A 24,183-nucleotide genomic window follows, 5' to 3' on the forward strand; every position below is an offset into this window, starting at 1 on the left:
AAAGCAATGTTAGAGATGAGATATATACACGCACACTGATGTATGTTGTTAATTCATTCTTTAAAAAAAAAAAATTACAATCTATACTTTAAGATTTGGTTCCGATTGACCATAATGCTCAGATAAATTTCTCATTAAACGAACAAGTTACGTATCGATATGCTCACAATCTAGCTTTTTTTTTTTGAATCCCAAATCTGGTCATCTGTATCGTAACACCAATCTCCATTTACAATATCTAAGGTCTTCTTGTTGAATGAACGTTTGGAATAAGTAAATCTTTTTAAAAAGTTGCTGGCTTCTTGAATGAATGACTTCTTCCTTTTCGCATCTCAATATCTTCTATTGATGTACTCTCTCTTTTTTTCAACTAGGTTTTTTGTCCCACTGGGTTTTTTTTAGTTGAAATTTTTTAATGAGGTACACTCATATATACTGGACATCTAAGATGAAGCGTTATGAATATAATAATATCTTTGTGGATGTCCACATATCTCTTATTATCTCCTATATTTCCTACCATCTCTAATATCTTCTATTATCTCTATATCCCACAATTATCTTATATTATTATGTAATTTATATATTATGTGAAAAATGTAAAGCTATGTTTATAAATAGAGGTCATGCATCATGTATTGAGTATCTTGAATGGAATGAAAAATACTCCTGTATCTTTTATTCTCTCTAATTCTATTCTCTTTCTTCACTACTCTTTCTTTAGTCTTATAACAAGAAATATATTTTACATATACTTTTCTACCTTAATATTTTTTTTATTCCTATGACTTGTAAGTTGTAATGCTTATTTTACATCTAATTACTTTCAATTTATTTTTTTATAATATAATTTTTTGGGGATATTTTTTAGGGAGAATTACAATCAAGTCTTTAAAATAATTACTAAAAAGTCCCAAGAACAACCTAAACATCCTGTAATGACAAGTTTTAAGGTAGAGAATGATAACCTTTGGGACTCGTTTTGTAATTATTTTTGTTTCTTGTAACCTCATTGTAATTCTATCTATTTTTTATTTTAGAAACTATACACTATCTCCAACTCTAAATATACAAGTTAGACAAAGAGTTCACCTTGGTCCTAAATATATCTCAATTAACTTTTCTCTCTCAAATTTATGATTTCTTCTTCAAATTATTCATATTAATTACACATAATAAGAGAGTTTTCATGGGATACAATGTATATGATTAGAAAGGGCATCTATCCTTATACTAAGTTATTTGTTAAAAATAACTAGCTTAACTAGCTTATTTAATACCAATAAATTAATTATCTATCCTTATACTAAGGACATGAGACAATATATAATTAAAAATATATTATTTTACTTAAAATCAATTTAATCGCTTATAATAGGGTAGTGATCTGAGTCATGAGAAAGTCTGTTAATACAAGGGAAAATGACAAATAAGGAATCTTGAAATTATATAGTTTCAAATAAAATACTTGAAATTAACAAATTCCCATCAAGGAACAAATGTTAAAATAGAATTTTGAAATTCAAGCAAAAAGACAAATAAACCTACATTTTAAAAAAAGAAAGAACATAACAAAAAGAAAAAAGACAACAACCCCCTCACTACTGACCTCGCTGGCCGATCACTAGCGTCGCGGCCTCCATCAATAGGAGGAATATCTCAGGGGGAGGACATTGCTTAATGAAAAATTTTAAGAGCATAAAAGTTGGGAATGACATTGCTAAACAAAAGTTGTTAGTATATGATAAAGAATAGTCAAAACTAGCATAAAAAGTATGAATGATCTGAAGGAGTGACATTGTCTCAATTCCTAAACTTTAGACAAAAATAATAACTTGTGAATGCATTTTAACCATTTAAAATGGAAATTAATAAATCGTAATTTTAACATCAAAACATGCAAAAATGAGAAAAAATATTTTTAGAAAATGCTCGATTCTTAAACCTTAAATAATAAGTTTTCAATTCATTTTACTAATTTTGGAGTAGAAAAAATAGGATGAAGTGTAGTTAAGACCAATACAAAAGTTGAGAATGATATTGCTAAATAAAAGTTGTTAATATCTAATGAGCTATAGCCAAAACCAGTACAAAAGTCGTGAATGACATGAAAGAGTGACATTGTCTCAATTTCTAAACTTCAACCAAAAATAAGAAGTTTTGAATGCTTTAAACCCATTTTAGAATAGAAATTAACAGGTCACAATTTTAGTATCAAAACATGCAAAAATGAGAAGAAGAAAAAATATGTTCCAAGAAAATGCTCAGTTCCTAGACTTCAGCTGGCAATAACAAGTTCTCAATTCATTTTACCAATTTTAGAATAAAAAATACAAATAGGGGTGTGAGTGCCTTTTTATTTGAATTTCAAAATTTCATTTTCAGGTTCTTTATTTATCATTTTCTTGAATCCCATTGTTGTGCAAACTAATGATTTACTAGTTTAACCTAATCTCATTTTACTAATATGATTTTGATTTCGATGGAAAAAATCACTCTAGTCTCTACCATTTTTTTAGCCAGAAAAATATTCGATTAAACTAACATGAGTATATACCACAATCCCAACTGTAGAAGCCCAATACAAACAAGTCTAGAGCAAAGAGATACAGACCAGACCCGAACATGAATAACAACATAAACCCTAACTCTAACCCTAATTCTGCATTAAGCCCAGATCCACCCCTTGTGAAGCCGCATCTGTCACCATGAGAGTAGATCAGTCGGACTCACAACAGCGATCGCGAAGGTAGCAAGATCAAGATGGCACAATTGCTAGACCATAGAAAAGCTTAAACCCACAGAAGAAGCTCGAGAGCCATGATCACCATTGCAAATGTCTGGCTAGAGCATAGCAGTCATCAAAGTCATCGTCCCCAAGTTCCCCATCTATTGCCACCCGAATCGGAATTGAAACCCCGACCCCTCATGTCATGCCCACCCTTTTCAGAAGAGGTGATAATATGAGTTACACCAACGGCCCAACCCCTCAAAAAGTGGCGGATTGGTAAAATGTAAGTTCATTTTGATACGATTTTTTCAGTTTGTAATTTGTCACGGGCTAGCCCGCTCTTTTTTTTAATTGTTCTTATTTTTATTTTAATAAGAAAAATATTATCATTTTCATCAATTTAAATATGATTTTACATTTTATCAGAGACTTTGATTCTAAATTTGATTTCTCATTTTTTTTATTGGTTCATCATTTTTATAGTAATAAAATAATTATTAAAATAGATTATATGTTTATATTTAGAATTTTAAAATTAATTTAATTATATAATTGCATGAAAAATATAAAAATACAGAGGATTTGTCCTTTGAAGTTTGTAATTTAATTTAAAACACTAAAAATGTATATGTAAAAATGTTTAAAATAAAATTTTAAAAAGGAGTTTGGCGGTTGCTTTGCTGAATGTCAGCTCATTATGAAGCAATCCTTTTGGGACTGACCAAGTCACATTACTAGCTCTCCATGTTGGGCAGGACCTCCCAAATTAGGAAGAGGAATGCCGGAAGCCAAGCTGACAGCGGCGCTGAGAGATCTTCACCCATGAACACCCAGTCTCTTCCCATTTATAACATAATCTGGGGATTCTAATTTTGATCATAAACACTTAGAAAGAGTTCCCTCATGCCCTTTGTTAATACTCCTCCGGTCCTTAATATAAGACCCATTTAACTAATTTAATTAGATTAAGGAAGTTAGGTAAGTTAGTTAATTGTAAGAAATATAACACGTTTGTCCTAAAATACCATAATCATATTTCTTAATACCCACTCTTCCTCTCCTACTTGATTATGGTTGAGGGAGTATCTATAGGGGTAATTTAGAGAAAAATGATAAATATGAGAAATGGGTCTTATATTTAGAACCAAAACCAACTTAACAATTATGTCCTATATTAAGGACCGGAGGAGTAGTAAATTGGTTTCACAGGTCAACCATTTGATAAAAGTATCATCAAGTATTTGATAAAAATTCACAAATTAATTAAGAGCAGTTTTCAATTGCACACGCATAGAGGCACATATATACATAGTATAATTGATTTTAACCTTTTTTAATAAATTAATTATTTGCTTCTTACTCATGAGGGTGGAAGATATACTACCTCTAGTCAAAGGGAGAATATTAAATTCATTAATTTGGATTGAAGGATGCATGGCATCTTATTTGGTCCGAGTGGAGAGAATCCTTGGCAAATCATGATCCCTTCAATGCAATATTAAGAGAAATGATTAATTGGAGATGTCTTGTCCTTTTCCCTCTCATATGGATCAAATATCTGATATGGAGGGATTAACGGTTCAAAATTTCAAACAGTTTGAAACTTTAGGGAATTATTAATAAAAAGTTAAATACAAGGGCCAATTCCAAAATTTGATAGTATATAAAATTATAGGTATCAATAATTAAATTTCCCCAAAATATTTTTTGTGTATATATTCTCCAAGATTTCATTGACTGTATTAAATTTTCTATATAGCACACTTTTATATTAAATAGATAGATTCTTTGACCTAGACTTTTTCTGCTTGTAACACTACATAACTCATAGCCCCGGCTGACTTTTATTGTTGATTTATAGATTTTCAACTAATTATTAGGAGCATCTCAATAAAAAAATCTAATAATTTAATATTTTATGTATCCTACGCAAAGGAAATCATCTCAGAGCCCACTTGAATTAGCGATAGAAAAAGTAGTTTATTTTTAATTTGAATTTTAAAAAAATTAGATTAGATAATAGTTAGATTGGGTAATACTCCTTCGATCCTTAATATAAGAACTAATTGTTAAGTTAATTTTAGTTATAAATATAAGACTTATTTCTTATATTTATTAATTTTTTCTAAATTACTTCTATAGATATTCCCTTAACCATAATGAAGTAAGTGAGGGAGGAAGGATATTAAGAAAAATGATTATGGTCTTTTTAGGAAAATCATATTATATTTTTTATAATTAACTAACTTACCTAACTTCTTTAATCTAATCAAATTAGTTAAATAGGTCTTATATTAAGGATCGGAGGAGTATGATTTATGTTTAGATTGATTTTTATAAATAAATTAGTTTGTAAAAGTAGAAGTTGTTTGAATTATGCTTGAATAAGCAAGTTTAGTTTATAAAATTATCTAAATATTTACCTTTCATTAAATAATAAGCAAGTTTGTGTGTATAAAATTTTCAAGATACCAATACTTAGTGTGCATAAAAAATATTAGGTTATTCTCACCTGTTAATTTTCTAATGGGAACTTTTCCCTAATTTTTCATCAATTTTATTATTTAATTTTTTTCTTTAAATATTTTTATAAACATGAAATTATTGGATTTCTGTCCCGCAAAAGCTGCTTAAAAGCCCTCCAATCATAAATCCAAACTGACTCTAAGTTTTGCTAGAAATTGCAACCAACCTAAAATAAGGGAGGGATAGGGTGTTTACAAATTTCTGGATATTTAAAAACCATTTGCAATAAATAGAGTATAATTATAAGTTTGAACAAATATAAGTTCATAAATTTGTTTGAAACTTTATTCCTAATCTCATGTATACTCTTACTTTTTTTTTTGAGTGAAAAGAATACTATTAATGAAAGATATTTACAAGGGAGGGCGGTAAAACACCCGAGGAAAGTACGTCAGCTAGCAACCAGCTTTAACAGTAGCATGCGTGTGCATTGTGTGCCTAGTCAAAGAGAGAGCTTCATTAAATAGTCTGTGAGCCTTTACAATTTCATGCGAAAACAAAAAATCATTCCTAGCTTTCCAGAGCTTCCAGCAGATAATACCGAAGAGTGAGACCTAAAGGTGTTCGTTACTAACCACAGTAAGATTGTCGATTAACTAATTCTCAAAGGGCTGGTTAAGAAAGGAGGTGAGATCACAACAAGGCAAGGCCTTCTTCCAGACTTCAACAGCCAGAGGACAAAAGCGCAGGATATGATCCAGATCCTCAACTCCATTATCATAGATTTCGCACGTGTCCTTATCTGTCAAATGCCGCTGCACCCTTTCGCTATTAGTTAGCAATTTATTGCTTAGCGCTAGCCAAAGAAAAGTTCGGACTCTTTGTGGGCCATGCCACTTCCATGCTAATTTCCATACCCTATTCTCATCATTCCAAACAGGGCTTTGGATCAGATTGTAAGCAGACTTAACCGAGAACCCTCTGCTACCATTGAGGTGCCACTTACAAGCAGCCGGGGGATCAAATGGTTTGGGGGGATTGATTTTCCTGATTTCAGATACAGTATTAGGAGGCAAGAGATGCTTAAAGGCACTTTCTCGCCAGTGTCCTTCTCCATCCACGAATAGAGAGATTGGCTTTCTAAGGTCCTCGTCCGGGATTAGGGAGTACGATAAGTTGGCTAACGGCCCAAGGTCTCCAACCCAGTGGTCAGCCCAGAAGCGCGTAAGTTGTCCATTACCCACATTCCACTTGATTCCCAGGTCTAACTCGTCCCACACGCAATACAGACTTCGCCAGAGGTGGGAGACGTGCTTCGCATTGGTAGGACGTTCAACTATTTTATCCCATCTGTACTTGGCTCGTAGGACCTGCACCCATAATCGGTCACCTTGGGTTTTCAGAGTATAAGCAAGCTTCATAATAAAAGCCTTGTTTTGGCCTTCAAGATTTTTTAAACCACATCCTCCACGGTTTTTGGGTTGGCATAGCGTGTTCCAGTTTACCAGGTGGATGCTTTTGTGGCTTTCACTATCCCCCCAGATAAAATTCCGTATAAGTGTTTCTATCCTGTGGCATGTAGCAGCTGGCAGTTTGGTTGTTTGCATGGCGAAAAACGGAATGGTTGAGAGCACTGACTGTGCTAGGGTGATTCGTCCCGCTAGCGATAGGGATTTAGCCTTCCAACCCGATAATTTCTTGTTGATGCTATCTTCAATGTATCTGTAGGTATCCTTTGTGATCCTTTTATGGAGCAGAGGTACACCCAGGTACCTCCCAAGATTTTCAGTTTTCTGGTAACCCAGTTGATCACATATCCTCCGTGCTTCATGATGGCTTGTGTTTCTGGAAAAATGAACTCTAGTTTTGGCAGCACTGACTATGTGTCCTGACGCAGCACAAAAGTCAGTGAGTAGCTTATGGATCAAAGCGGCTTGTGATGTCTCTGTGGAGTTGAATAGCATTAAATCATTTGCAAGAAAGAGGTGGGAGATAGGTGGTCCTTTTTTTTTTCCCATTTTGATAGGTTGCCATTTGAGTTTCTCCACTTCTGAGTTAATTGCTTGGGATAGTCTCTCCATGCAAAGAATAAAGATACACGGGGACAAAGGATCGCCTTGGCGGATTCCCCTCTGCGGATGAAAGGGGCTCGCAGCCTTACCGTTCCAGAGAACCTGCATCGTCGAGCTCTGAAGACAGTGCATGATTAGTCAGATTAATTTACCAGGTATCCGGGCATCTATCAGAGTGTCTTGGATGAAGTCCCATCTCAGTCTATCAAAGGCTTTTTCCAAATCCACTTTGATAGCCATCCACCCTTTCGTCCTGGTTTTCTTTCTCATCGAGTGAATCACCTCTTGTGCAATGATGATGTTATCTGTAATATTCCTACCCTGGATGAAGCTTGCTTGTTGAGGGAGTGAGAGGAGTGCCATGGCCGGCCTTAGCCTGTTCGCTATGATCTTGGTTATCAACTTATACATCGTTGTACAAAGGCTAAATTGGCCGGAAATCCTTCATTGTTTGGGGTCGGTCTACTTTGGGAATCAAGGAGATGAGCGTCTGATTAAGTTTAGGATCAATAGGCTCTCCTTCAAAGATTCTCTTGAGCTCAGTAAAGACCGTATTCCCAACAATCCTCCATTGTGATTGGAAGAAGAGAGCATGGAGGCCATCGTTGCCCGGGGATTTCAGGGGGCGTGTATACTCTTACTTTACAGTGGATATAAAAGACGATTTTTCATTTGAGAATTCTTTCTCAAAAGAGAAAGGAAAATGCATTAAAAAAATGAATTAGACAATAACATTTGACAGCTCAAGATGAATATTTTTCATATAAGAGATATGTGACCATTGAAAAAACTTATTTGACCATTTTCTAAAATTTTAAAGGTGACAGAAAAATAAATAGCACCACAGAAGAGAGAATAGAGAGAGAATAAGAGATAATCATTCAATGGTTCAGATAAAGAGAAAGGGAGAGACACCTCTTATTTATAGGGTTCGGGTGACCACAATTTAGGAAGAGGCAATCTCACCCATTAATTGCATGATAATATTCAGATTGTTTTTAATTTACAATTGGTAATTAATGTCTGATTGATTTTTTGGTCAATCATTCCTTGTCTCTTAAGAGTTAATGGAAATTCATTTCCTTGATTAACTAGGATTTGTTTGATCAAGAAGATTCTCCATTCCTGATCAAATAATCAGGCTCATCAAAGGTGAATGTAGACTCAAAATCCAACACAAAAAATTGTATTTATATCATATTGGTCAATATAACTGGTACAGATAAAAACTAGTTGTTTATAACCATTAGCAATTTTGAACGTGTGCTCAAAATTATACCAAAAAAATTAAGATCAAAGTCAAATTTACACTATTAAAAAGATCATAGACAAAATAGTACTTGAAAAATAAAATCAAGATCAAGATTACACATTAAATCTTTTTCTTTTAAAAAAATGTTCAACCTCTCACTAGAGACTAGAGACCATGTAGACGGCCGACCACTGCTAGTGATTAGCTACTAGCATGGTGGTTGCCTGCAGGAGGATTTTTTTTGTTTTGAGAAACTTTTTTGGCTAAAGGGGGAAAATCTTCCTAAGAAAGTGATGGATGTGAAATTTGATCGCATCACCTAATAGTCATTTGGGCCAACAAAATTGGTCACTTTTATTTTCGTTGGCCCAAATGACTACTGGGCAGTAAGATCAAATCACACCTCCATCACTTTCTTAAAAAAAATTTCTCCTCTTTTAGCTCAAGAAAAAATTCTCCTTCACCAACAGCCACCATTAGCTACCGGCAGAGGGTTGAACTTTTTTTTCTCAAAAAAAAAAAAAAGGAAAGGAGTATTTTTTTCATTTTTTTTTTAAATTTCAAAATATCGATTTGGATTTACTTTAGTTCTTGTCATTTTGAAATATTGGGTATCTAAATTGAAATATCACAATTTCAAGATTCTTTATCTATCTTTCTTCCCATATTTAATGTCATTTTTTAAAAAAATTTCTTCTTTTGTTATTGTCTTTTTCCTTCCCTCTCGTTCCTTCTCTTTTCCTTTTTTTTTCCCTTCTCTTTTCCTTTTTTTCTTCTCTCTACTTGCTTCTTTATTGTCTTTTTCTCTCTTTTTCTCATACAGTAGAAGAGTAATTTTTTTCCCTAAAGAACTTTAAAATAACTATCACGTTGAAACAGCTTTTAGCTTGAATTCCATCATATGGCTCATCCAGACAAGGCCCAATCTTCACATTTCCCTCCACCTCACATTTTACACTTTCAGTCGCACATTCTTTCCTCCAAACGTTGATACAAACAAGATAACTTTAGGAGGATATATGTGCCTAGAAATTTTTTTTTTTTGAAGTTAATACGTTAAATACTGAGGTGGACATGTTAAGAATATAAAATTTGAAATTTTAACCAATGACGCGTTAGACACAGTTAATGTGTTAAAATTTCAAACAATTTGACATTTTAGGGAATTATTAAAAAAGAAAAAGTAAAATACAAGGACCAATTCCAAACCTTGAAATACAAAATTATAGGTACCTATAATTCCAAACCTTGATATATATATATATATATATATATAAGTACCTAAAAAATAATTATTCTATATAGTACATCTTTTTAGATTGAGTAGACAAATTCAATTCGTTGACCTAGACTTCTTCTACACGAGACAATACACAACTCATAAGGAAGGACAACTAATAACGTTGATTTATAGATTTTCAATTAATGCTTAGGGCGCAACCCAATCAAAATTATAATTTAATATTATGCGTATTGTGGAACGTAACACAAAGGAAATCATCTGAATTTTGTTTCTAAATACAAGTGGCAAGAAAATATTATTATTAATATATGCACTATTTTTTATATTTAAAAAACAAATGGTAATTAAATAACCACAGAGGTAGGAGGTAGCTAGCATATAATATTGTAGAAAACGCATATAGCATAAATGATGACTATGAGATTAATGTAAACAGTATAAGCACAATTGTTAGTACTCTTCCGGTCCTTAATATAAGACCCATTTAATTAATTTGATTAGATTAAGGAAGTTAGGTAAGTTAGTTAATTATAAGAAATGTGACATATTTTTCCTAAAATACCATAGTCATCTTTCTTAATACCTCCTCTCCTTTTTTACTTGATTATGGTTGAGGAGTATTCATATGGGTAATTTAGAGAAAATTAATAAATATGATAAATGAGTCTTATATTTAGGACCAAAACCAACTCATCAATTGAGTCCTATATTAAGGACCGGAGGAGTACTATTTAACCTAAAATGATTAAAATTTAAGCCAAACAAATATAATTTTCCACTCAAAATATTGCACAACATAGACAATTGTATGACTAATGGCTTATATGCTTTGGTCAATGGCTTTATACCACACGTTACATTTTCATAACGAAAGATTTTGAGTTATTCGTATAGGGAGGGATTATCCACAGCTGACTACTTAGCTAATTAGCTGCACAACATGGTTAGTAATTTTACTATCTTTGATCAATCCCCACCTCTAATCCAGGAGGCAGATAGTGACGAGAGAGGCTAGAAATTTTTTAACTAGTATTTGTATTTTGTCTTATTGCAGTTGATTTCAAAGATTACAGTTTTCATTTTAAAAAAAATAAAGATTTTTGGTAAAATCAAACAGAAAACTAACAATGACAAGAAAAACCGCAAGGTACACGCATTGACTATGAAAATTAGATATACATAATATATATCTTTGGCTAATTGGTTCTATACCATACGCCACAATAATGCATTTTTGGTATGGCTGCTTACGTTAGTTTATTGTTGTCGTAAAGTAAGGTTTTGTGAAAAATAATCAAAGCAAATTTTTGGTCAAAGGCTTTACAAACTAATAAAGCACTGAAACCATTTTCTTCCTTGTGAGCAGACCAGTTTGATAGACCACGTCAATCAGAATAGAATCTTCATTAGTCTATAATACTAATATAAGAACTCCTCCAATAAATTTATATATGTTAAAGATGACTACGTCATAGCTCAATTAGTGTATATAAGAGGACATAATATGCGGTCTTATACGCAGAAAAAAACAAAGAGTGTGAGATACTAAATAAAATCATGGGGTCTTCAAGGTTGCTGGTATTGTTGATTTCTATGTTTGTGTTACTTTCGGTTTCATCTTGTTCCTCATCATTCCACATTCCAGAACATTTCACCCAATGTCTTAAGGCAAATTCTCCGAATCCAATCCAATTTTCCACCACATTTTTCACCCCTGAGGATGCTTCTTTCACTTCAGTTCTTGAATCCACAGCTCAAAATCTAAGGTACTTGCTGCCTTCAGTGCAAAAACCTGAATTCATATTCACTCCATTAGAGGATTCTCATGTTCAAGCTGCTGTTATATGCGCAAAAGAGCTCAAAATTCATGTGAGGATACGTAGTGGAGGTCATGACTATGAAGGACTTTCTTATGTTTCTCTCATTGAGAAGCCTTTCATGATCATAGATCTCGCCAAGCTTCGTGCCATCCACGTCGATATAGCACGAAACACGGCTTGGGTTCAAGCCGGCGCAACGCTCGGAGAACTTTACTACAGAATTTCTGAGAAAAGTCCAGTCCATGGCTTCCCTGCAGGCGTTTGCCCAAGCATAGGAGTTGGTGGTCACATTACAGGAGGTGGATACGGCAATATGGTCAGAAAGTATGGACTCGGCGCCGATAATGTCGTCGACGCACGAATCGTGGATGCTAACGGCAAGATTCTTGACAGAGCAGCCATGGGAGAGGATTTATTTTGGGCTATTAGAGGTGGAGGAGGTGGAAGCTTTGGGGTTATTTTATGGTGGCGAATCAAGCTAGTTCAGGTCCCATCAATAGTGACAGTTTTTACTGTCACAAAAACCTTAGAACAAAATGCAACTAGGATTCTCTATAAATGGCAGCAAGTAGCACCGAACATTGATGAGAATCTGTTGATTATGGTTCAAACGCGGGCAGCAAATTCTAGTACTCAAGGGAAAAGGACTGTTTCAACTTCTTATATTGCTCTTTTCCTTGGTAGGGCAGATAGGCTTCTCCAGTTGATGAAGAATAAGTTTCCAGAGTTAGGTCTAACAAGACAGGATTGTTTTGAAACAAGTTGGATCAACTCTGTGCTTTACTTTGCTGGCTATCCAAACACCACATCCCCGGAAATTCTCCTCCGAGGGACGTCCGATTCGAAGGGTTACTTGAAGGCCAAGGCAGAGTTTATGAGGCAAGAATTTCCCGAAACTGCTTTTAATTCCATATGGAAAAGGTTTATGGAGGAAGATGAGCCCTTGATGGTTTGGGTCCCATATGGAGGAATTATGAATACAATATCAGAATCCACAACTCCATTTCCTCATAGAAATGGAACACTCTTCTTGTCCCAGTATGTAGCTCGGTGGTTTGAAGATGGAGAAGAGATCATGGAAAAGCATATGAATTGGGTAAGGAGATTCTATGATTCCATGGCTCCTTATGCTTCAAGCCTTCTAAGAGAAGCATACGTGAATTATAGAGACCTTGATTTGGGGATGAACCAGTTCAATAGTACAAGCTTCTGGAGGGCAAGCACTTGGGGATTCAAGTACTTTAAGGATAATTTTATAAGGTTGGTGAAGGTGAAGTCTAAGGTTGATCCCAGTAATTTCTTTAGGCATGAGCAGAGCATACCTCCTTTTCCAATTGGAAACTAACTAACAAGGATTGGACAAGAGGAAAAAAGTTTTATCGTAATTTGTGCCGTGTGTTTGCAAAAATTATGGTAATTTAGATGGTTTGCGCATGCCTATGTATCAGATCCAAATAAGCATGCAAAATAAATTATTGGTGTTCTAAATTTACTATGTTATATCAAGTAATACTTGTCAACTCATGTTTAGTTAATTATTTTGATGATGACATAGTAAAAGGACTTCTATATATTATTGATAAAGTCTCACAAGCACATTACTAATGCTTTCATTCTTCCCTCATCATTGGTTGCATTAGTTTTCTTCTTCTTTCCATTGTTTTTTCCTATTACATTTCCTTGCTTCTTTATGGTCGTAGCTACACTGCTTGTTTTTTTTTTTTTAACTGAGCAAGCTCGGGAGTGGGTAAATGGGATTCATTGTTTTTAATTCACCCCCTCTTTCCTTTCTCCCTTTCAGCTTCAAGATAAATAGAAAATTCAACTCTCGTAGTTATACTTGTAACCCCAATTAAACCAGTTATATGGAGCAATAATATTCCTGCAATAAGTTCTGATTTCATGCTAAAAATAACCCCAAAAAAATTATTTGAGAATTTCTAAATTAAATCTAATCAATGATATTACCTGTGCTATTTATATAGAAGCTAGATAACTAATTTAGGCATATTAAGAAAATTAATTTAGTTAGTTATCTGTAACATATATTTGTTGGCTTCCTTAAAGTACCTTGTTTAATTGTGTACATAGGAACTATCTCTTGGTAAGACTAGGGACCACATACAATTAATAGAGATATTTTAGAAAAAATTATAACATCAGGAGTCAAAGTAAACTGAGATATTATGTTTGGAACTAAATTCAATTTTAACCTAGCTCTTATATTAAAGACAAGATAATATATAATAACACTTTTACATATTCTTCAACTGATGCATGTATAATGGAGACATCATAAAATTAACGCAACATGGGCCAAAAATTCGAAATTTTTTTGTCAAAATTTTGTTACCCACAAATTCAATCTTGTATTTTTCCTAATATAATAAACATGACTAGTATTAAACTTTTTCAGTAGTTCTTAAATAAATAACTTTTGTATTCGTCATATAATTATCATTCATTTTTAGAAGCCTCATTGGAATCTACTATCCTAGCGTCTTTATGTGTGTCTTAACCACAGCCATCCCAGCTAAAATCCCATTCTTATAACATGAAACAATTTTCAGGCTTAAATAAAAGAATAAATAAAGCAATTTGTTTAGTAATATCATCATATATATAGAGCTTTAATTAATGTGTAAATCAATACTCTATTTACTTAAAGCCTTGTTTGGTTGGCCGGAATTTGGTCAAACAAAAATTATCTTTTGATTCCATGGATTGTTTCAGACAGATCAAATCAGTTTTTAAAACCAATTCACATTCTCTTTCCGATTCCTATATATTCAATTCTCTCCTTTATTCCCACATAATCTCAGCGAACCAAACGACGTGTTAATGAAAGACGTGTTATTTAAGATTACATAACTTAGAAGACATAATGAAACCTAATATTCGCTCAAAAATTAATTTTTAATTTGAGTTGTGTGACGTCAACTCCATAAATTTTAATTGGTTTTTCATTTAGAGCTCATCATACTCTCCAAATTTAGTTTGAATAGTCTAAATTTAAAGTTTTTAATATATTTTTTTTACTAAACGATATTTTTGGGGAAAAAAGTGACTGTACTAAAATTATATCTTTAGATTCATTAAAAAATTATTAAAACTACAAAAATTAAATTTAAAGCATTGAGATTGATAAGCGTCTCATGTTCATGGAGACCTGAGAAGTCTTTTGTACCCCTCTGCTGTCCTCCTTATTACCACTTAAATTTCTCTAACTTCTGAAATGTTTTTTCTTGTTTGTTTTGATAATTAAGTTCTGTATAGAATGAGCGACATTTTGATATATTATGAAGTAGTTTTGAAATTTTTGAGATTTTCCAAAGAGAAATACTCTAAATTAAAAAGAAACCCACGCATTTTGAGAGTTTTTTTTTTTTTTTGGGTTCAGAAAGTGTAGTGCTTTAAACATCCTTTCAATCCTATTTGTTGCTTTTTGTATGTATGTGATATGGATACTTTGATATTTACACACACTAAAAAGATTTTTAGAACAAATCTGAAACAATAAGAAAAATTGGCAAGTTTTGGCATTAAACTTTTTTCTTGTATTAGTTCAACTGCTAAATTAAAATAGTGTAATTATTTACTCTTCGATCCATAAATGAATACACCAGATCGTACTTTTTTTGTCCAAACCTTATCCCTTAATATTGTTCTTTCCAGGTTCATGGAATTCACTATGAATGTGGCCATAGTATCTTAAGAGCAAAATCCAATTGACAACAATATATCATACTATCCTGGTTCTTAATATAAGAGTTAGATATAGATAACTAATTTGTAAATATTAAAAAATCTGTTAAATTAATTATTTGTAATAAATGATTATTGTTTTTTCTAAAATATATTTATTAATAATATGCATTAGAATAAAAATATTTTAATAGGTGTAATCATCATGGGATTTGCTTTGAAAATAAATAAACAAATATGAAAAATAAAGTGGATTAGGATTTTATATTTAAAACCGAATTGAATCTTTGGTAAACTCTTGTATTTAAGACCGGAGGTTATATATCGTGTGTGATAATGACCTTAAAAAGAAGTCAAATAAGCAAGGAAGAGAGAGAAGAGAGAATGGAGAGAAAACAACAAAGGAGGGAGAGGAAAAATTGGGGGAGAGATTTAGAAGTGAGAACTATATCGGACAATGCTGCGTTCAATTCATCCATGCTATCTGACAAATGAAAAATCCTAATTGTATCTATAGAATTCTTTCCTTAATCTTAATTAAACTATGTAGGATAGTGTTTTCTTCGAATTAAAATAAACTATATCGTAGATAAATGAAATAATCCAACCTAATCTAGATCCTAATCCACATCAAATCTAAGAGAATTCTAAACAAACAAGAAATCCTAAATCTTAAAATAAAATAAAATAATCTAATTAATCTTATATTCTATTAGTATCGTAGACATGAATTAATAAACCACATACAAGCACTGGAATACTTAATTTTTCGTGGACTTTTCAGGTGATTAGAAAAGCAAGATGAGAGAGAGAATATTTTTGAAATCCTTGATAAAGGAAAGATTTTGTTACATCTATTTATAATATTATTAAGGAGGCTTATCCAATGGTAGAGTTGATGTTGGACTTCTATGATGTACATCTACCTAGATAAACTGAACACTTATATTATACAACAAGAATCTTCTATGCTTTCGTTTGAAAACATAATTTTATAATCAGTTGAAGTTGGCTGAGGTTACTTAATTAAATACTTCATCCAATTCTTAATATAAAATTCAGTTGACTAATTTAAGAAAATTTAAAAAAATAAAATAGTACTTAATTAAAACATATGTTACATTATTTCTTTAAAATACTAATTTGTATCATTAAGTTATGTATCAGTTTATAGGCCGGGCAAATTAATTTTGGAAAAAAAAAACAATAAATATAATATTTTAAAGTAATTTATTTAACTTTCTTAAGTTTTCCAAATAAGTTAATTATGTCTTATATTAAAGATAGAAGGTTTGCCAAAGTTAACTGAATAACTTAATGACTTGATCAGCTTCATGGTCAATCTTTACTATGCATTTCATTTTGACCTTTTCACCTAAATCCAGTTTCTTCAGCTTAAAATTTGATCAATGATACAAAGCAATGAAAATTATGTAGTAATGATGCATTCTTAACAGGGTTAATATAATTTTTGGTTCCTCAAGTTTGTTCTTATTTTGATTCTAGTCCCTCAGGTGTCAAACCATAAGTTTTGATCCCTTAAAAGGTAAGATATTTGAAGTTTTTATTGAATTATAGGAACTAATATTTTAAATAAAAAGGACTTCAAGAGACTAAAACCTATAGTTTGAAATATAAGAGATTAAAATCAAAATAAGGATAAATTTAAGGAACAAAAAATTATATTAACTTTCTTAATGGCTACCTTGGTGCGGCGTATTTGAAACAAGAACTTTCATGAATCAAAAGAAACATTCCTTTCCGGACGAAATTGTAGTCCTTGAACATGGTAGGATGTTCCTGCTACAGGGACGTTAGGTTTTATTTTAATTTTTTAAAGCTAAGCTGTTATTTACTAAGCTGCAACGTGCAGCTCGTGAAAGGAAAGAATCAAGGTCATGGACTTCTGGTTGATGTATGGAGTCTGGGGTGCATTGCGCTGGAGATATAAATCGGCCAAATTCCATACTCTCAGTTGGAATGTGTACCCAAAAAGAAAAATATTGGCGGAAGATATAACATTAGTGTTGCAGCATGTGTTGGGTGAGTTACATGTGTCCAAATTCCATACTAGTTTTATAGCATATGCTAGGCAATTTTCTGTACAACACTTAGGAGAAATATGTGAGATACTATCTCTGGTCCTTAATATAAGATCTTATTTGACTTTTATTTTGGTCCTAATTATAGGACTCCAATCTACTTTGTCTCTCATATTTATGTATTTTTTCTTAAGGTATTCCTTCTACTAATGGTAGTTCTAACCAATATACTTGATTAGCAAAGATATTTTGAGAAAGACAACATCTATTTATTATAAATAATTAACTTACAATAGTTCCTATATGCTCTATGGTCCCCCCATTGTGGAATTCACCATTCTTTTGGCCACTTATAATTTCTAAAACCAATACTCCGAAACTAAAAACATCTGATTTTGTTGAAAAGATTCCATGTTTTACATATTCTGGTGCCATGTATCCACTACATGTGCATGTCAAAAGGTAACTAGTATTTAAACTTAGTTAATCTAATTATAGCTCTAGCAATAGTATATAATCTAGAATATATATAAACTTACTAAGTCCCAACAATTTTACTTGTGTTGCTTTGAGTTTGATCGACTGCAAATAACCTGCCATACCAAAATCTGAGATCTTAGCATCCATGTCTTCATCTAAAAGATATTGTTTGGCTTCAAATCACGGTGAATGATCCGTACTCGAGAATCTTGATGGAGATAAAGAAGACCTCGAGAAATGCCTTCTATGATTTTGACACGTTTTTGCCAATTTAAATATGATCTCTTGATTGGGTCTGCATTAAGTCATGGACAACAAATTCCATGATTTAAAGTAATAATCTATTGAAGTAAACTTACTTACATGAGAACGGTGATACGAATATTTTAGAAATTTAACCTCTCCGAATATAGATCGATTATTATGATCTAGAAATTAAAAGAAAGGAAGACATGGAAGATTAGCATTAGTTAACATACCAAAAATGAAGTAATCAAGGCTTTTGTTAGGAAGGAACTCATAAACAAGAAGCCTTTCTTCTTTCTTAGGACAAAAACCAAGGAGCTTGACTAAATTCCGATGCTGTAGCTTGGCCATTAGCAACACTTCATTCTTAAACTCCACATCACCTTGCCCAGAATTCCTGCTCAACCTTTTTACAGTAATCTTTTGTCCATTACACAACCTACCCTGGAATTATATATTAAAACAAAAAAGCGCGCACACGAAACTAGACCATTGAGTTTGAATAATGCAATGAATGGGAGGAATCTGACTTTATTGTTATTTCTTATAAAACATTTTAATCATATACTCCACCGCTCCTAAATAAGACCAATTTTGTAATGTAATTTATATTATAAAATGGGTTTTGTATTTAAGACCGGAGTAGTCTCATTTAATACACACACAATTTAGTATCTTACCAAGTAAACAGCTCCAAATCCACCTTGTCCAAGCTTATTTGCATCAGCAAAATCATTTGTTGCCATTCCGATGGTTTCAAAGTCCATTTGCAATGAGTCGGCAGCATCCTTAGCTTCAGCTATATAAACATGGATGGTAGTATAGTACAGGGAGTTATGATTAATTATTAATAACTATATATCAACTACATATGAAAATACGTTCCTCTAATAACTAATTTTGAAAAATGAATAATAATTTTTCGACCTTGAACTTGGACAATAATTATCATTCAATCTTAAAATTCAATGTAAAAAAATAAATTATGTATTTTGAATTATTTCTGCAGAATACACATACATTTTTATTTACTTTCAAAGTATATATTTTTAATCTAAATTTAAATTTTTGACAAAAATAGCATTAATAAAAAAATTGGTGATTTGACTTTTCAATAAAATATAAATAATTAATATATATAATTTAATCAAATTGTTGGCAACCGTGTATTTAGTTAAGGCGATATATACTTGCATAGGAACATTTTCATATGTTTCGTGTAACTCCTACGGTTCTAAATATAAGACCCATTTTGTAGTGTAATATAAGACCCCTTTTGTAGTGTAAATCACACTACAAAAAGGGTCTTATATTTAGAACAAGAGAAGTATAATATTATAAACATGAGACGTTGACTTACTTCCAATTTTATTGGGTCTCCTCATTGGTTTTAAATATATTACAACGATGAAGATGAGTAAGGTGAGTCCTGCGGTGAAGGCAACAACCGCGGCAGTAACAATCCTTGATGACTTGTTTCTCTTTCCTGCACAAAGCAAAATTTGCACTTATATTTGTGACAAGTTGATCCTGATAAGTTAAATTCAATAAATTTTCCAAAAGGAAAAAAAAAAGGAAAAAAAAGCTCTGATATATGCCTTTTAAAAGGGTTAAGATATCTTGAAATGTAAGACCCCGTGAATTATAAGGGGTAACAACCGTGAATTATGACGGGTAACAAATGCCACTGCACAGGCATATTCTCATTCTCGTTGGAAACCTGTTTGAGATACTATTTAGTATTAGTTCTGAACTTTTTTTAAAATGGGAATTCTAATATTGATTCACTATATTATAAAAGATTAACCTCTTCTGCTAAACTCAACCCTATTTAATTGAGACAAAATTCTTCTCACACACTTTTTCTCATTCATAATATAAGAAGTTTTCTAGAAGAAAATTTTAATCCAAAATATAAGATGTTGACAAAGAAATTAATAATAGTTTTTCATTTTTACCTCTTATTACATAGAGGGGAGAGTTTTAAATGCAAGAGAAAGAGGGAAGAATTTTCCAATCACATTCTTTAATAAAGATAAAATAAATAACTTTTATCAATTTAAAACATATTTAATGACTTTCCTAACTTTTTTGTTTTGTGAGAAAACTTAACCAACATTTTATATTATAGACCGGAGGGAGTACATACGGCCCAAAATTATTTCTCCACAACTAATCCAAACACAAACTATATATAGGCAGTAATTTTCAATTTTAGAATTATATTTTCTTGATCTAGTTTAATTTTTTAAAAAAAGCCTTGATCGTATAAGTTTACCTTGTTTGGAGGCGGGATGAGGCAACGGTAACTGCACGAATAGTTGTGTGTTATTGTATGCAGAAGCGTCAAAGAAGCTATCGGGTCCAAATCTAATGTAGCAACTGGGTCAGACCACCCGACCACCTCTCTTTCCGTCACAACATTTAGAAATATCAGAGATTGCCCCTCTCAGGCAAATGTCACAATCCTTGTTCGACAAGTCCGGCGTGCACTGTGCAAGGCTGTATATGGTTTGATTGCCTGGACCACTAGCATTCGCCACTGCAAACTTCCGCAGATAGTCTCGGGAAGCAGCCCTTTCTCTCAGATAACTCATTCTTGAACTCGTCTTTCTCCAAAGCGTCGGAGCTGTCTGACGAATTGTAACCCGGTGATGTTTCCATCACACCAAATATCGATCGGTTTGAGTATAGCAGAAAGCAGATATCGTACCACCCGATTGCTTCCCTTGCATTAGGTGCACATACTTGGAGAATAATCACCCTCGAATCTTGGATGCAATTGCGGCAATCTTGTACAGTAATGTCTCCTCAGCATAGTTCGATGACGTAAACTTTGTCAGAGTTGTTGTCAGAGGAGAAGTTGTAGAAACCATAGTCAATTTGTGTGTTGAAAGACATGTTTAGTAAAAGGTTACTGAGGTTGGATCGGAAGGAACTATTGCTGTCCACGGGGCCTTCACCACAAAAATGGTTTAAGAAGTCTTGCTGGGCGATAGTGCCATGATGAGAAATTAGGGTTAGGTAAAGGAGAGAAGAGAAAGGAAACCCTAGGCATGATTATTGTAAGTGTTTTCTCTGTGCATAGCAAATGAAGGTTTGAGAATTGTCCATCTGAGGTCTGTAATCTTTTCTTTTCTTTGTATTTAGGGTAGAAGACGGTGCGAAGTCTAATTAGGGATTGAGAGTGACGATGCCCAAACTTTACTTAGAACGACTTGTAGTCATCTCTTGTGTTTATGTTTTCCAGGTAAATAATTTATCATATGAAGTGTTACAAGAAAGAGATAGGAAAATGTAGACGCACTACAAAAAAACAGCTGATTAGCGACAGAACTTGTGACAGAAAAAAATTCCGTCGCTAATTTCTGACGGAATTGCAACAGAAATTTTGTCGCTAATTTAGTCACAGGCTTATTTAACATTTCCCATGAACCATAATACTTCTATACGCATACTAAAAGGGGTTTAATGAATGATATTTCATACGTAGAGTTAATAATAGTTAATATATATTTATTTAACAGTTAAACTCACAATGATCATATAAGTCAGATATTTCTACTAGTCTCATGTAGTCGATAATATCATAACAGATAACATACATTTCATTTATTCAAAAGATATAAATATCAACAAAGATTCTATATCTTATGCAATCTATGAACCCAAATCCACCCTTGTATGCTCCTCATTTCCGCTGACGAGACTCATAGGCTAAGTTCTTTTCATTTAACTGGCTACTCTCATAAGATCATCACATGAGTAATGTAGATCAGCCAAAGACCATAGAGCACTCAGTAGACCATGCATCCCCCCTCAAAAAACTAGTGGGAAGTTGCAACCCTCGAAGAACTAGTAGGACAATAATACTGGCTAACCATAGAGCTCTGTATAGCAGACGATACAACATGACAAGTATATAGATCTCAATAACTTCAATTGTCTCTTCCTAATTTTATAAATTACTCCCTCCTATTTAAAATATAAGATAAATTTTATCTATTTACATTTATCAAAAAATTAGTTAAAATCAGTTTAAAACAATAAATATATAAGACATGTATTTTTTTTTATTTTTAAATATGCCTTTATTAATGAAGAGAATAAGTAAAAAAAATATAATAAATGAATTAAAGAGGAAAGAGAATATATGGGGGTAAAATTGAAAAAAAATCATTAAATGTTTAGACAAAAGTAAATATTATCTTATTAAAAAAACTCCCTCCTGTTATAAACAAGAAATAAGGAGAATGAAGAGTAGAAAAGAAAGCAAGAGATAGAGAAGACAATGGCCTTTTCTCATTCACTTTGGTTCAAGGTACAAATGCCTCATGCATGCCCTCTATTTATAGGCCTCCAAGCATTGAAGTCCTATACTAAGGTTACAAAGGAATAAAGAACATTATAATGGCATTAACAATGAGAAACTCCTCCCAAGTCATTCATTAGGAAGGTTATGTAGTTTATGACACTTGAAGGTGAGGAATCCTATGAGAATTCTAAGGGTTAGGGGTTATGGACATCCACTCATGCAATATTCATAACACTCCCCCTTGGATGTCCATAATGAGTATTGTGCCTCATTAAAACCTTACTAGGAAAAACCCATTGGGACAAAAACCCAGTGAAGGAAAAAGAGTACACAATATTTACTCCCCCTAATGATAACATCATTTTAAGTCTTTAAGTCTGCGCATTCCAATACCATACACTAACTTCTCAAATGTTCTAGTCGGCAGTGTCTTGGTAAACAAATCAGCAAGGTTGTCACATGAGCGAATTTGTTGAACATCTATATCACCACTTTTCAAAAGATCATGAGTGAAAAAGAACTTTGGAGAAATATGTTTTGTTCTGTCTCCTTTGATATATCCTCCATTTAATTGAGCTATGCATGCTGTATTGTCTTCATATAATACTGTTGGAATCTTCTGTTCAAGGGAAAAACCACACATTTTTTGAATATGTTGAGTCACTGACCTCAGCCAAACGCATTCTCGACTTGCCTCATGAATTGCAATTATTTCCGCATGATTTGATGAGGTAGCTGATAAAGTTTGTTTTGTTGAACGCCATGAGATCGCTGTACCTCCACAAATAAATAAATATCCTGTTTGAGACTTGCCTTTATGTGGATCTGATAGAAATCCTGCATCTGCATAGCCAATTAATTGTGATTCTGATTCATTAGAGTAAAATAATCCCATATCAATTGTCCCTCGAAGATATCGAAATATATGCTTAATTCCATTCCAATGCCTTCTTGTTGGGAAAGAACTAAATCTTGCCAATAAACTAACAGCAAATGCAATATCAGGTCGTGTTGAATTAGCAAGATACATTAATGCACCTATGGCACTGAGATATGGTACTTCAGGACCAAGAAGTTCTTCCTCATCTTCTTGAGGACGAAAAGGATCTTTATCCTTATCCAGTGATCTTACAACCATAGGAGTAGATAACGGATGTGCCTTATCCATGTAAAATCGCTTTAATACTTTTTCAATATAAGTTGATTGATGAAGGAAAATTCCATTTGTCAAGTGCTCAATTTGCAAGCCAAGGCAAAACTTTGTTCTTCCAAGATCTTTCATTTCAAATTCTTTCTTTAAACAATCAACTGCTTTTTGAAGCTCTTCAGGAGTTCCAATTATATTTAAATCATCCACATAGACAGCAATTATAACAAACTCTGATCCATTTCTTTTTATAAAAACACATGGGCAAATTGGATCATTTTTATAACATTCTCTCAACAAATATTCACTAAGTCGGTTATACCACATTCTTCCAGATTGTTTTAATCCATATAAGGATTTATGCAAACGAATTGCATAATTTTCTCGAGAATTCTTACATGCCTCTGGCAATTTAAATCCTTCAGGGATTTTCATATAAATCTCAGTATCTAAAGAACCATATAAATATGCCGTAACAACATCCATTAAACGCATTTCAAGTTTTCTATGGACTGCCAAACTAATTATATATCTTAAAGTGATTGCATCCACCACAGGAGAATATGTCTCTTCATAATCAATACCAGGTCTTTGTGAAAATCCTTGTGCTACAAGCCGTGCTTTATATCTAACAATCTCATTTTTCTCATTTCGTTTGCGCACG

The 24,183-nt window shown here is 32.8% G+C and overlaps 3 protein-coding genes across 3 annotated transcripts in view; 2 read left to right on the forward strand and 1 right to left on the reverse strand.

Moving 5' to 3' along the window:
- Window positions 1-11,308: 11,308 nt before the first annotated feature.
- On the forward strand, window positions 11,309-13,157 carry LOC114759644 (berberine bridge enzyme-like 15). The gene has a single exon (XM_028948851.1). It carries the CDS (start codon window positions 11,322-11,324, stop codon window positions 12,927-12,929), a length of 1,608 nt encoding a protein of 535 aa, XP_028804684.1. The 5' UTR covers window positions 11,309-11,321; the 3' UTR covers window positions 12,930-13,157.
- The window catches only part of LOC114759645 (berberine bridge enzyme-like 15), a 31,711-nt gene continuing 18,929 nt past the window's right edge, over window positions 11,402-24,183 (forward strand). Inside the window, exon 1 of the mRNA XM_028948852.1 lies at window positions 11,402-11,436. The gene's annotated coding sequence lies outside the window, so the exon portion shown is untranslated. The remainder of the gene's footprint in view (window positions 11,437-24,183) is intronic.
- Window positions 18,247-20,654, reverse strand: LOC114759628 (cysteine-rich receptor-like protein kinase 27). The gene is made up of 4 exons (XM_028948835.1): window positions 20,462-20,654; window positions 19,418-19,543; window positions 18,738-18,856; window positions 18,247-18,501 (listed from the first exon to the last, which is right to left on the reverse strand). Exons 1-4 carry the CDS (start codon window positions 20,652-20,654, stop codon window positions 18,247-18,249), a joined length of 693 nt encoding a protein of 230 aa, XP_028804668.1.

Source organism: Neltuma alba, unplaced genomic scaffold (assembly GCF_004799145.2).
Source record: "Neltuma alba isolate B1F8T4 unplaced genomic scaffold, ASM479914v2 tig00010875_pilon, whole genome shotgun sequence".
Taxonomy (NCBI): Eukaryota; Viridiplantae; Streptophyta; class Magnoliopsida; order Fabales; family Fabaceae; genus Neltuma; species Neltuma alba.

Coding starts and splice junctions, on each gene's coding strand:
- LOC114759644 (XM_028948851.1), top strand. CDS start 11,322: ATGGGGTCTTCAAGGTTGCTGGTATTGTTGATTTCTATGTTTGTGTTA.
- LOC114759628 (XM_028948835.1), bottom strand. CDS start 20,654: ATGAGTTATCTGAGAGAAAGGGCTGCTTCCCGAGACTATCTGCGGAAG. Junction 18,857..19,417: donor GAGACCCAATAAAATTGGAA/GTAAGTCAACGT, acceptor ATGTTTATATAG/CTGAAGCTAAGGATGCTGCC. Junction 18,502..18,737: donor GATTTGGAGCTGTTTACTTG/GTAAGATACTAA, acceptor ATATAATTCCAG/GGTAGGTTGTGTAATGGACA.